Source organism: Balaenoptera borealis (assembly GCF_965194805.1).
Source record: "Balaenoptera borealis genome assembly, chromosome: 20".
In the NCBI taxonomy this organism is placed as follows: domain Eukaryota; kingdom Metazoa; phylum Chordata; class Mammalia; order Artiodactyla; family Balaenopteridae; genus Balaenoptera; species Balaenoptera borealis.
In genome coordinates, this window is record NC_138879.1 from 22,355,137 (window position 1) to 22,368,872 (window position 13,736).

Consider the following 13,736-nt stretch of genomic DNA (forward strand, 5'->3'; position numbering starts at 1 on the left):
AGAAACCAACAGGGGCTAGGTCTCTCCCACACAGCCAAGTTTCTGACGGTCGAGGTTGACAGCCTCCAGCACCCACACGCAGGAGGCTGAGGGCGGGCACACCTAGGACCCCGGGCACCCTGCAGCCTCTCCCCCCAAGAGTTGCTGCCTCTCTCCCAGGGTAGAGGCTGGAGGAATTGGGAGTGGGTGCCTCGCTCTGCGAATGGAAAGGCGCACCTCGGGGCGGCGAGTGTTCCAGCTCCGAGAGCCTTTTAGGGTTTGGCAGAGCCTCGCCTCCCTGAGCGTTTCCTGCATGTAGAGCTCAGGCCCCGCACCGGAGCAGACAGATGGCTAACGGGTGCACTCTTCCTTCCAGTGGCCAGACTGAAGGCACCGTTCCTCAAAGTCGAAGATGAGAGCAGGTGAGTGGGCCACCAGATGCACATGGAGGAGAGGTATTCGGGAGCCCCAAGCTGCCATGGGGACGTGGAGCCCCTCAGCCCTGCACTTTTGTCTTCCCCGGAAGCCACTTTGTCCCCTCTGTCATGGAGAAGTCTCACACGGTGCCTCTCAGGAGGCACCGTGCCCAGCTGGCACTCCTCTTGGTCACGAGTCAGAGGTTAATGGTCCTGTGTGTGAATTCCCTCCGTTTAATGCTCTGCTTTTATGAGTCCATGGTGTCCCATCCAGGCTCAGTTTTGCTCCTCGTTTCCCCCCACATGTACACTGACGCTTAATACCGAATCGTTGCTGGTATTAGTGCTAGTACAGTCTTGGATGAAGTGAAGATCTCTGGGGTGATATTGGGGTTCCCTTGTCAGACCGCCCTGTACTTGATGAAGCCTTTCTGTTTGGCTGTGTAAAACCCTTTCCTGGCACGTGTTATCTTGTGACAGCCCTGGGTAAAACTGGCATGAGGAGAGTCCATCCTCTCCCCAGTGGGGAAACTGAGGTCAGAGAAATTAAGGGACATGAACACGGCCACTTTCCTAATGAGTCTTAGCCCAAAGCTAGAATCCACATCCAGCCTGGCGCCTTCTCCCCTCTGCCCTGTCTGTCCCCCATGAGGGCCCCTTCTTACCTAGAGCAGGAAGGTCACATCGAGGATAACCTGACGAGCTGTTAGCCACCTGGGTCACCACTGACTCATCCGTAGAAACTAGATCAGGAGTCTGTGAGAATCCAGAATTAACCCGAAAAGTTCTTTAAAAGAGAAAAAGCCCACATGTACCCAGCAGCGACTCCTGGACCAGAATTGTCTGTGTCCCTCAGCTCAGGTGGGCCAGCTAAAGACCCAGCCCCAGGAGCCTGGCCTGCCTGCCCATCCTCCAGATGGCACCGGCACACAGTACAGAGTTGGCTCTGGCAGCTCGAAAGCCAGTAGAAAGAACACAGGGATGGAAGGAGGCCCTCTCGTCTGCTGTTCCAGTGGGCCAGGAGACACATCCTTCACACTCAGCCCCTTCACGACCAGCTAAGTCAAGTAGTCATGACTCCAACGCAGTGGCTGAGACGCCGCCAGGGCCTCAGTATCTCTGCACACGGCATGCACAGGCCGTGTCACTGTTACCAGAGCAGGGTACATGGGTTTGTGTGCCCCTGGCATCGTAGGCAAGATCCAAGTGGGGCTGAGTTTTCTCACGATCCTTTTTTACGTGTGGTTCTAAAGCAGGCGGTCTTCAAAGCCCAACATAGCCACACCAACCTCAACTTTCCAGGCTCCTAAGCAGGAACAAAGAAACATGGAGGAGGCGAAAGGCGGGTACCAGGGCTGTGAAGGGCGCCGCCTTCTCCTTCAGGGTCCAAGAAGACTTTTTTTTTGGCTGTGCCGCACAGCTTGCGGGATCTTAGTTCCCCGACCAGGGCTCGAACCCGAGCCCCCTGCAGTGGAAGCGCCGAGTCTTAACCACTGGACCGCCAGGGAAGTCCCCGAGAAGACTCATTTGTTAATTCACTCCTGAGGCCACAAGGCTCTTACTGTGCCACCCAGGAACCCAGGGCCTGCTCTCCTCTGGAGCACCGGCCACTGCAACCCAACACGGTGTGCCCAGGGTTTGCTGAGTATCCACAGATCACAAGATCTGGCTCTGAAAGTCTCCTGAATGTGAGCAACTTGAATCAAACCCCCCAAACCACTCAGTATAGGTCTGACTATCCAGAACCTTCACTGTACCTCTCTTTTCCTTTCAGAGCACCACCCCTCAGATAGTACAAAGGACCAGCCCAGAGCAAAGATGTTCCTCTTCATGGAACAGGAAGATCACTGTTCTGGTTTAAACATCCTTGCATTTAGATTCTGCCAGGCTAGAGTCCTCAGAGGTCGCTTGAAGATCGAGAAACAAAATGGAAAGGTGGGAGGAACTAGATCAGGAGTTGGGAGACTTGACTTCCCATCTGGACTTGGCCACTTACAGGTCGTGAGCCCTTGGGCAAGTCACAAATCCTTTTGGGCTTCGTTTCCTCTGGTGTAAAACAGGGTAACACCGTTGTTCCGCTCAGCTCAGAGGTTACAGGATTCAGGGGAGGCAGTAAGTGTAAACAGTCTTGGAAAGTAGACAGGAAGAGTGTTAATTTAAAATACTAATCTAACCTAGTAAGGCAGATGAGAGCGTTGTTCTAGAATTGAGAAGTTGGGCAGGTGAGAGTGGAATTCTCGGGAGTTGGGCCAGCCCCCCTTCCTCACCCTTTCCACTTTCCCACTGTAGTCAAAGTGGAAGTTTTCTGTGTTTCAGGAAGTTTCGTCCTTTCCACCATCAGTTTAAATCCTTTCCTGAAATTTCTTTTCTGGGACCCAAAGACGCAAGTCCCTTTGAGGCCCCGACGACTCCAGGCAGCTCACACTATACCAGGTGGGTCTTTCTGGTTCCTGAGTACCAAGAGCTGGTTCCAGGCCAAAGTCCTCCCCGTCAGGGGCCTGCTGGTCAGATTTGGGAATGGCCATGTGTTAGCTCCTTAGGCGAGGTCTATTCCGGGAACTTAGCCCAGAGAAGAGAGACACCAGGAGTGTTCATCCGTTTTATTTGGTGTTCTCCATCCATACTGAAGAATTTGACTTGTGTCCAGAGGGCAAGAGGCCGGTTTCTGAAACTCGGATTATACACCACCTTCATCAGAGTCTGCTGGGGTCCCTTTAAAAATGCAGGGTCCTGGACTCCACACTCATAGAATCACAGTCTCTGGTGATGGAGCCCCCAAACCTACATGCATGTTCATGGGCTCCCCATGTGATTTCAGTGCACATCAAAGTTCGAGGCCTTTTGGGCTAAACATGGGGGCAGGGGATCTAGGGGACCTGCCACACCATGTGGTCCAGAGTGGCTTGTAGGCTGGTCAGTACTCCTACTCTGCAGATGGGTGAGAGTTTGAAACTTCACTGACCAAATCACAGAAGGAAGGCGGTTCGGGTGATGGCCTGGACGCCTTCTCAGCCCCTTTCTAACTTGTGGGCCGCAGGGTTAGTTTACAGACCAGGAGAATAGAAGGCAGATGTTCAGCCCGAGGGTCCCCAGGGCCAAGGAGGACCTGTGGCTTCCACCAGCAGACAAGGGCCACGTGGTCAGGAAACAGTGCTAATGGTAAGAAAAACAGAAAGGGAATGTGGCAGTAGATGGAAAGCAGAGGAAGGCAAGAACAGGCTGGGGTGAAGTCCAGGTGCCCTTCATCCCTTTCCCAGAAGGTGCGAGGGACAGCAGAGAGGAAGTCATGGGGCCGCCCAGGCTGGGCCTGGGCGGGGTGCTCGGCCTGGGATGGCCTGGGGATGGCAGAGGAGCCAACAGGTTGTAAAGGGAAGACAATGAAGCAGTGAAGCTTTGGTGACCAGATGTGAGGAACGGAGAGGGGGTGGCCCAGCGTTCTGGGGGTGTGCATAGAAAATCTGTGGGAGGAAATGTTTAATTTTAAAATTGTTATATTTTGGTTCAAAATTCAAGAGTTACAAAGGGTTTAAAGTGAAAAACCTGTATTCTACACCCATCCCCCAATCTCCAGCCTGTGAGTCTCATTCCAGAGAGAGTTTATGGACAGAAGTACATTGTGTACCCTTTGTTCCCTCTTCTCACAATATTCTTCCCTGTGCTGGATCTTGCTTTTCCACTTAATATATCTTAGATTAATTTCTATTAGTACCTAAAAAGCATCTTCATTCCCTTTAATGGCTGCCGGGTATCCCATGGTATGGATTTACCCTGTTTTATTTAACAGACACGTAGATGATTTCCAGTCTTTGGCTATCATAAACAGTGCTGCAGTGAGTAGTCCTGTTCAGAGTAAATTTATGACTGTTCAAGTATGTTTGCAGGATAAATTCCTGTAAGTGGAAATCCCAGGTCAAAGGATGCTTACATTTATAATTTTGAGAAACGCGGCCAAATTGCTTTTCATGGAGGTGAAGCCAGGGTACGCTGTCACCCGCACTGGACCAGAGCCCGTTTCCCCATCCCCTTGGCTAATACTGTGAGCTGTCAGACCTGTTGACTTCGGCCAATCTTATAGATTAAAGACCGTATCTCAGTGTAATTGTAATTTAAATTTTTTTTTCTTTTTATGAATGAGCTTAAGTATGTTTTCCTATGATGGATCATTTGAATTTCTTTTTGTGTAAACCTTTTTCATATCCTTTGCCCATTTTTCTATTCAGTTATTGATCACTTACTGATTTGTAAGGAGCCCTTTGTGTTTCAGGGAAATGAGCCCTTTGCTATGTTATTAGTTATAAATATCCTCCCCAGTTTATGGTTTGTGTTTTAACTTTGCTTATGTTTTCTGCCATGCATATATATTTTTTAATTGCATGTAGTTGAATTTTTCAGCTTTTTTCTGTTTTCTGGGTTTTGTGTCATACTTAGAAAGTCCTTAGGGGAATATTTTGGACCCGTTGCTGGGACAGCCAAATACCATTACCCTACAGACTGTTAAAAATGCAGGACTGACTACAAATAATAAATGCTGGAGAGGGTATGGAGGAAAGGGAACCCTCCTACACTGTTGGTGGGAATGTAAATTGGTATAGCCACTATGGAAAACAGTATGGAGTTTCCTTAAAAAACTAAAAATAGAGTTTTAGTTTTGATGCCATATGATCCATCAGTCCCAAGACATGGAAGCAACCTAAATGTCCATCGACAGATGAATGGCTAAAGAAGATGTGGTGTATAGACACACACACACACACACACACACACACACACACACACACACACAGTGGAATACTGCTCAGCCATGAAAGACACTGAAATAATGCCATTTGCAGCAACATAGGTGGACCTAGAGATTATCATACAAGTGAAGTAAATCAGGTAGAGAAAGACAAATACCATATGATAGCACTTATATGCTGAGTCTAAAAAATAATACAAATGAATTTATTTACAAAATAGAAACAGACTCACAGACATAGAAAACAAACTTATGGTTACCAAAGGGGAAAGGGGGTGGAGGAGGGATAATTTAGGAGTTTGGGATTAACAGATACAAACTACTGTATATAAAATAGATAAACAAGAAGGTCCTACTGTATAGCACAGGCAACTATATTCACTATCCTATAATAAACCATAATGGAAAAGAGTATGAGAAAGAAAAAATACACACACATATATATATAAACTGAATCACTTTGCTATATAGCAGAAACTAACACAACATTGCAAATGAACTATACTTCAATTAAAAAAAACAAACAACAACAAAAAAAATACAGGACTGAAATTCAGAGGAGAGGTCAGGTTCGAGAAAGATGTGAAAGTCCTCAGTGAAGGTGCAGCTGTGCAGGTCAAATGAACATGGGTTTGGGTGTGCGCGTAGAGCTGGAATGTCCTCAGGGATTCTTGCTGCCACTCAGCAGCCGTCCTCACCTGTGGTTTGAGATGTGTGGGCAGGTACAGGACAGAGCTAAGAAAGGGTACTCACAGGGAGGCCTCGCCTTCCTTGCTGCCTCTCCTGAGGCCAAGTGTAGCAGGCCAGCCTGTGCCTGCCGGGCTCTGGCCATTTTGGTCCATCCCCGCCCTGGTCTGGGCTCCAGGCCCCGGAGCAGCAGTTCCCGCTCTGAGGGCCCCAGTAGTGACCGCTTTCCCCGACCTGTCCCCTCCCCAGAGAAGCCAAGGATCAGGAGCCAAGCCGGCGATCGGCCGCCTGCACGGTGCCCAGGAGGAAGAAGGGGTACTGCGAGTGCTGCCAAGAGGCCTTCGAGGAGCTGCGCAGGGTGAGCTCCTTCCCCACCACACGCAGCAGCTCCCAGCCTGTCCTGAGGCTGCCTGCCCCGCCCGGTCTCTCCCGCCTGGTCCGCTTGTCTCCCGCCTGGTCTGCTTGTCTCCCGCCCTGGTCTGGTCTAATGCCCCTGCCTCCTCTCACCCTGGGCAGCATCTTCAGAGCCCCCAGCACCGGGGCTTTGCCCTGGAAGCCCGCCCGTACGCCGAAGTGGATCGGATCGTCGCCCAGCTGAGCCACAGCTTTGCGGACATCCCCTTCCAGGCCAGCCTCCCCGGGTGAGCGCCACCGTGCCGCCCTGCCGCGGGTGGCGGGCACAACAGCCCTGAGGTGGGAAGGACCCTCAGGTTGGCAGCAGCAGGGACCAGGCTATGGCGTTCCTTCCCTTTCTTTCCCGCCATCTTCTGTCCTGTTTGTTCGGGAGGTTTGGGGGGGGAAGACCTCCATTTGTGGTTTCAGCTGATCAGATCAGGATGGGCCCTGATCAGAGTGTGGCTCCCTTTTTAACGCCCAGGCATCGCCACAGCTGGGGGCACAAGAGGAGCAGTTCAGCTGCTGTTTCCTGGCATGTGCCTGGTCGTGTGCCTTTCTGGCCTTCTAGAATTGGGGAGGGAGATTCCTGGGTCCTTCCCAGGTGGGTGAAGAGGAGGATCTTTCTGCTTCTCTAGACATTTACCCCCAGAAAGGATTGCAGGGGATTCAGCAGAATCCCAGGGCCCTCTGAGCCCCAGCTTCCCGCTGCTGCCCACCAAGGAGCTGTGGCTTCACCTCCCACCCCAAGTCTCCACCCCAGGCAGCCTCCCTGGGCTCAGGTTGGACAGCCAGGACCTGTGCTGCTTTCTCTAGCCACCAAAGGGCACAGCCTCCTGTGTGAAGTTAATAAATGGAACAGCCTCTAACCTGTTCCTCTGGGCAGCCCCGAGCACAGGCCGCAGAGCCAAGAACGGGCCTCTCACAGGGACCCAGAATGGCCAGCTGTCTTCAGCACAACCAAAACACAGAAGGCCCCCACTCTGCCCTCAGCCCCAGCCTCAGCCCGGGAGGACCCCAACTTGCCACCTGCTCTGGAGTTGAACGCTATGTCCCTCTGGGTGCTTTTATCCCCACAGGCAGCCAGGCTCCTTGGCTTCCGATTGTGACCCTCTGTGTCCTGAGACTCCGCCTCCCGGCCAGCCCTCCTATCTCAAGGCAGCATCTCCCAGGAGGAGGAAAGAAGACGACCACCAGGCCCCAGGTGCCTCAGAGCACGATGGGACAGTGGGCGGCATGAGAGCAGCAGCTGAACCTGTGGAGGCTGGCAAGATACCTGGACCAATAGCAAGCCACCAGGAGCCGGGAGGGTCGGCTGATGTCTCTGTGGACCCCCGAGAGACACCAGTGTCCAGGAGCCCTGCTTACCAGTGCCTGCTGACCAGCTCTGGATTTGCTGAACTCTCCTCTGGCCCAGACCTGGCACTTTTTGGCCACAAGCGGAAGGTTCAGTTCCCCAGTGGCAATGCCGAGAAGAGGGCAGGGGTGTCCTGGCCACAGGCCTCATTCTTCGTCCCGAGAGCCCCCAGCCCCTGTGGCACCAGGACAACCAGTGGCAAGCATCTTCTCTCCCTTCCCCTTCCAGGCCATGAGCCCGGGCCTCTGGCCTCCCTCCAGCCCGTTTGCCACCAGCAGACCTGCCTCTCCCTCCCGGGCCCCTTTCCCGGGCAGCCCACAGACAGGCCAGCAGAGTTCTGGGCCACACAGGCCCCCTGGCCTGGGGGAGGATGGCCCCCAGGATCTAAGGATTCTGAGTGCGCAGCCTCTGGCCCTGTCTCCCAGCAGGCTGAGCAGCTCCCCAGCGGCCCCGCAGCTCCAGGCCAGCTGCCAGCCCACCTGCACTCAGCTGCGGGCACACAGACCCCAGGAGGACCTGCAGAGAGCCAGGCTACCTCTCTGCCCCCGCCCCTTCCAGCCAGCGGGGGGGCCAGCCGCTCCCGATGGTTCTGGACCCCCCAGCCTCTCCCTGTCTCCCAGTCCCAACCCCAGCCCAGTGCCAGCAGAGAACTACTCCTTTGAGTCCCTCCGGGCACGCAGCTCTGGGGCCAGACGGCTCCCGACTCAGGGCAAGTTACACCTCTGCTGAGTGCTGCACACCCAGCCCGGGCTGACCAGGCACACGGGGAGGACCTGCGCCCGGGGCCTGGCCCTTGAAGTCCACGTGAACAGCTGTGGTCATGGCCAAGCTCTGTGGGGTTGACGGGGCCAGTCCTCCCACCCGCCAGGTCTTCAGGTGGGACCAAGAGGGTCTGGGCTGGGGGCTGCCCTCTCTCCTTCCTCCAGCCGTGGCTTGTGCAGCCATGGCCAGCTGCCCAGGCCAGCAGGCAGAGGCAAGGTTGGCGTAGGGAGGGCCCACAGAGAAGCTAGAGCAGCAGGCGCCCTGGCCTGGCTTACCGTCCCTCTGCGGGCACTTGCTGTGCAGAGCCGAGAGGGTTAGTTGTCGGTGTTCCCCCCGCAGCAGCCTCCTTTCCCACAAGCATGTGGCTCTCCTGCTTTCTGAGATGCCTGCATGTTGTCCCCTCCCCCAACCCCCCACGCTGGTGCACACAGATCCTCAGGAACATATGAAGCAGAGGAGGGGCTCGGCTGCGCCACTTCCAGAGCTCCCTCCCTGCTGCACTTAGTGGGGGCCCAGCACTGACCTCTCCCCTGAGCCCAGGATGTAGCCAGAGCCCCCTCTGGGGACCCCTCTCAGTTCTTCTCTGCCGCTCAGCTCTGGCTGCCCACCCAGAGTTCGGTTCCAGGGTCAGTGGCTCACCTGCCAACTTCTGCAATCACCCTCCTCCCTCTCTCCTTCCCCAAGGACCTCCCCCCATTTCTTTCAGCCAAGCCATTAATCTGGAGACAGAGATGAGTTTGCTATCGATTCTTTGGCCACTTTTTTTTTTTTTTTTTTTTTTTTTTTTTACATTTTGTACTGCGGTTCTTCTCACCCTTCTCTGCCTCTGTGTGTTTGTCTCTTTAAATGTGGAAGCTACCAGAAGCCTGGTGCTATTCTGTATCTCATTTTGGAGGAGGAAAGGGGGGCCTACCTGCGGGTGAGGACCTGAGTTGTTAGTTTGGAAATAGAGCAACTATGTGTACAACCCTCAGAGAGGTCATGTTTGTCCTTTTTATGCCATCCTGTTAAATTTCACAATTAATCTTGGTTCAGGAGATGTAAAATAAATTTGTTAATAACAAATATCAAAGAGAGGGGGGCTGGAGTATGTGTGTTGGGCCTTGATCTCCCCTCCAGGGACCTGAGCAGGCTGACAGCCCAGCAGATACAGACAGAACTGCTGGTAACAGGACGGGTGCCTCCTGCAAGTGGGAGAGCATGTGTGGGTGTCACCACCCTCCTGAGAGCTGTGGGGAGGTGGGGCCGTGCCTGTCCAGTCTCCTCAGGTCACTCACTGGCCCTGCTGCCCACTGAGTGGTCGCCTGCCGAGGGCATGCTCGCCGCCCACTCCCAAAGAAACTCCTTTGCCCTAATGAGCGTTCTGCTCCAGGCCCTCTCCCCTTCCCTGGGACCCAGACAGTAGCTTCCTTCTGAGCTCCCTGATAGGTGCATCCCTTTCCTTTTGTGACACATGGGCGTGCCTCGTCCCCCACTGCCTTTCCCATGATGCTGCCACTCTGGGTGGGGAGCTCCCCCGCCCCTTTCTGAGACTTCTGATAGCCTCACGTGCTATTCACTCCAAGACCGATGCACCAGGTCCTAATGCCCTCATCACCATCTGCCTAGGACTTCACATCCAACTGTATGGAATTCCCCTCCCATTTCAACAACTTCATGTGACCTTGGACATCACATCTCTGCCAGGTCGAGCCCCAAGGTTACATCTCTCCACAGCCATGTCTCTGTTCTGGCCTCCAGGATATAAGTTGAGAGGAACCCAGGACGTCTGAGATCTGAGACGGGACAGGTAGGTGCTGCTTGACATAAATTAGCCCCCTTGGTGGCTCCTCCACACGGGGACTGTTCAAACCTTCCACTCCCTCCCTCTCAGCAGATGACCTTGGCCCAGACTCAGCAGGCACTGCCTCGCCCTGCTCAGCATCCCCCTTCAACATCTGACTCTCGAAGGATGCAGTGTCCTTCCTCCCCGTGCTCTCCAGCCCACTTCGCCAGCCTTGGCAGTTTCCTCCAGCTCTCCACCTCTCCTCTCTGCCCAAAAATTCCAGCCTGGAAAACACTTGCATTGATTCAGCAGCTGAAAGAAAGTTCCCTCCTGTTCTCTGGCTACTTCCTGCGGTCTACAGCCACGGCCTCCATGCCTGAACCTCCTTCCCTAGCCAACCTCTGTGTTGCCTCTGCCTGATGCACTCCACTGGGATCTTCCGTTCCAAGGTCACCAGATAACCTGATAATGACCAAAGTCAGGTTCCTTCTCTCTTTTTCCACCTTGTTGAAACTGGGCTCCCCCACTCCTGCTGACCCCACTTTAGCCTGGATCCCCTCCCTCCCCAGCCTCTGCCCTCTCTACCATGTGCACCGGTTCCCTGAGCAGCACAAGTCTCCAGCCCTCACTGCCTCCCCAGATGTGAGCCTGGGACCTTGTCCTTGCCTCTGAGCTCTGGTTCTTTCAGGCGAATTGGTAGCTCCACCCCTGACTCGCTTCTGAGTTCCAGTCTTCACCTGTGCTGGGTGGGAAGGCAGGAGATTTAGCCGCACTCAACACAAGTCCCTTTACTACTCTGGGCCTCGGTTTCCTCATCTTTAAGTGAGGGGGCTTGTTTGAGATGATTTCAATGGTCCTTCCTCCGATAATAAAATACCATAACCTCCTAGGAATCCCTGCGTCCCTCCTGTCCTGCTGCCACCACAGAGGGACTCTGGTCCGAGCCTGGATCCCCTGCCCACTTCGTCATACGTCTCTCCTGTTTCTTCTGCCAGCCCCAAGGCCCTCCTGTGCGCTCTCCCTGCTGACAGTCCTCCGCTTAACCCACCCTGCCTCCCTGTCCTCTCCGCCCCCTCCTTCCCGGACCCCATCCAGCCAGACCATCGCGGGCAGTCCAGCCCCACGTCCTCACTCTTGGACCCTGACCTAGAATGACCCTCCAAAACAGCCGGAATGCCCACTCTTCAAGGCACAGCTTCCATATTTTCCACGAACCCTGTAGCCTTCAGGCCACACAGGCCTGAGTTTAAATCCAGATCCTGCCACTTTGTGACCTTGGGCAAACTCCTGAAAGTCAGTTTTCTTAATCTGAAAAATGGAAGTAATTGTCATTGCCACGTCACCAGGAAGTAAGAATTAAATCTTATGTCAGCGAGGTGCTTGGCACGTTGTAAACACTCAGCAAACTAACTTATTATTACATCCCCCCACCAACACACACCTGCGAGGCCTCCATTCTAGACATTTCAACAGAGATGAATTTCACTCCTCTCCCACCTCATGATGGCTCTCTGACCCATAGCCCCATCTCCAGTGTAAATTTGTGGATGAAGCTGCTAAGGGGCTCTGTGAGACACCCCATCCCTGGGCGCCCCACTTTCCAACAGCCGGTTCCCCAGAACTCCAGGAGGATCCCTTGCATGGGACAGGAGGGGCAGTGGGGCAGGCGTACTGTTGGCCCCCTGGGGGCACGACTGCATTTGTGCACTGTGAACCTCTCAAAGAATGGGTGTCCCCAGGATTCTGGCACGCCAGACACCTCCAACTCCTCCCTGAGGCGAGGCCTCAGAGCTTCAGAGATTAAAGGAGGGGGCCACCCAGACAACTAAGAGGGAGGAACATGAGGCTTCCCTTGGAGGGATATTCAGATGACAAGAACCGTCCTCTCCTGGTGGAAAGGACAGGGCACTGGGTGGGACCTGGGAGGAAGCAGAATGAACTTCTTATTCCACCCCCCCACCCCTCAATATCATGTCATCAGGCACAGTCTCCCCACGTGCTGGGTAGAGAGGACCCCGAGGCCCCCAAGCCGTAAAGGAAAAGGAGTCCCTTGGGTCCTGGGCAACAGCCAGGAGCTGGTTTCCTCCTTGGCACCGTAAGGGCAACATGAACAGTGTGAGCCCAGGGTGGGTGAGCCCTTCTGTCATCAGGTACTGCTCTGAGCACCTGAGGCTCATCCACTCATTTATCTCCCCCGCAACACTGCAGGGAAGACTTTTTAACCCCCATTTCACAGATGAGGAAACGGAGGCTCAGAGAGGTTGCGGGACTTGCTCAGGGTCACACAGCGGTTAACCAGGATTGGGACCCCAGTGGGTTGCCTGGAGCCCTGAGTCCTACTCTTACCCACCTCACCACCCTGCCCCCTTGCCTGGCGTGGTCTCTGCTGCAGGCCTTGCAGACTAGGCAGGGGGCCTAGACTGCCTCTGTTGGCAGGAATCCCCGCCCACCATGCCACCCCAGGGCGGGGGCAGCAGACACCCCTCCCTTACCTGCATCTGCTGCTGGGACTAGGTCTTGGTCCCACATAAGCCCAGCTTCGCCCTGTGCAGGAAAATTTGAGGGGAAAATTGGCTGAACGGCAGGAAGAATGTACAGGGAAGGAGGCCCCAGCCTCCTGATGGTAGGGGGGCTCCTGAGAGAGGGCTGGGGGTGGGGACCAGAGCCTAACAGCTCCCCCAGAGGGTGGCCCGAGGATGGCATCAAGACAGCAGTGGCCACCAACCTCTGATTTCTTCCATGTGGGGAAACAAGTGATAGGCAGAGGGTCCAAAGGAGCCCACCATAGCTGTGGGGTTAGGGTGGGCATTCCCCCAGGGAAACCAACCCCTGTTTGAGGGGGAGACACAGGCCCTGCCCTTAGGGGGCCCCATCTAAGGAGAAAGCCATCCTTGCTATCAGGGGCCAAGTAGGATGGGGTGGCAATCCCTACTCTTGTGAAGTCCCAGTCTGAGGAGAGGCTGTCTACAGCCGCCCCCACCGATGTCAGGCGAGAGGTTGCGTGAGGGAATTGAAGCAAGCCTCCTGCTTGGGAGTGGCGTGCAGCTTGTAGCAGAGCTACCACTGAGGACAAGATGGGGAGGAGGGGCCTTGGGCGGGGAGTGGAGTATGGTCAAGGGAAGGTCAAGCTGTCCAGCTGGGTCTGCTCAAAGCTGGGAACCCAGAGAGATAAGGGGCTGTTCGAGGCCAGTGGGCCCTACAATTGAGCTCCAGGGGAGCTGGCCCAGAAAGCCATGGGAGACGTGTCACTCAGGGCCAGCAAGATCTCCCCACCAGGAAGCCCAAGGAACCAGGGCCACAGAAGTTGTAGGAATGTGCTTCAGCCTAGGAGGTCCGGGCCACAGATTGGGGTCTCTGTGTGGTCTTGGGCATGTTGCAGGAGGGGATCCAGACTCCCACAGGCCCAAAGCCCTCCATGGTGAAATGAAGCCCCACCTATCCTGGGAGGCCCTGTAACATGGCGAGGGTAAGGTAGGACAGACTCACCCTGGTAGTGTCTGGGGTGCCAACCAAAGGGGTAGAGGGTGGGATAGATGGACCAGATGGGCCATTCCCTTCTAGGTCCCAGACAGAAGGCAAAGGTGGGGATAGGGGTGGCCAGGGAGGAGGGGGACCCTGGAATATGGGATGTACCTCTCA

The 13,736-nt window shown here is 54.7% G+C and overlaps 1 protein-coding gene across 3 annotated transcripts in view; it reads left to right on the top strand.

Moving 5' to 3' along the window:
- Positions 1-9,860, top strand: part of DBF4B (DBF4B-CDC7 kinase regulatory subunit) — a 36,177-nt gene extending 26,317 nt beyond the window's left edge. Inside the window, exons 10-14 of one of the 3 annotated variants that reach the window (XM_082374381.1) lie at positions 356-401; positions 2,712-2,828; positions 6,070-6,178; positions 6,337-6,461; positions 7,293-9,860. In XM_082374381.1, coding sequence (XP_082230507.1) covers positions 356-401; positions 2,712-2,828; positions 6,070-6,178; positions 6,337-6,461; positions 7,293-8,232 — 1,337 coding nt within the window. In that variant the 3' untranslated portion in view covers positions 8,233-9,860. The remainder of the gene's footprint in view (positions 1-355; positions 402-2,711; positions 2,829-6,069; positions 6,179-6,336; positions 6,462-7,292) is intronic. The other 2 variants (XM_082374382.1, XM_082374383.1) reach the window with 2 other exon arrangements.
- Positions 9,861-13,736: the final 3,876 nt, after the last annotated feature.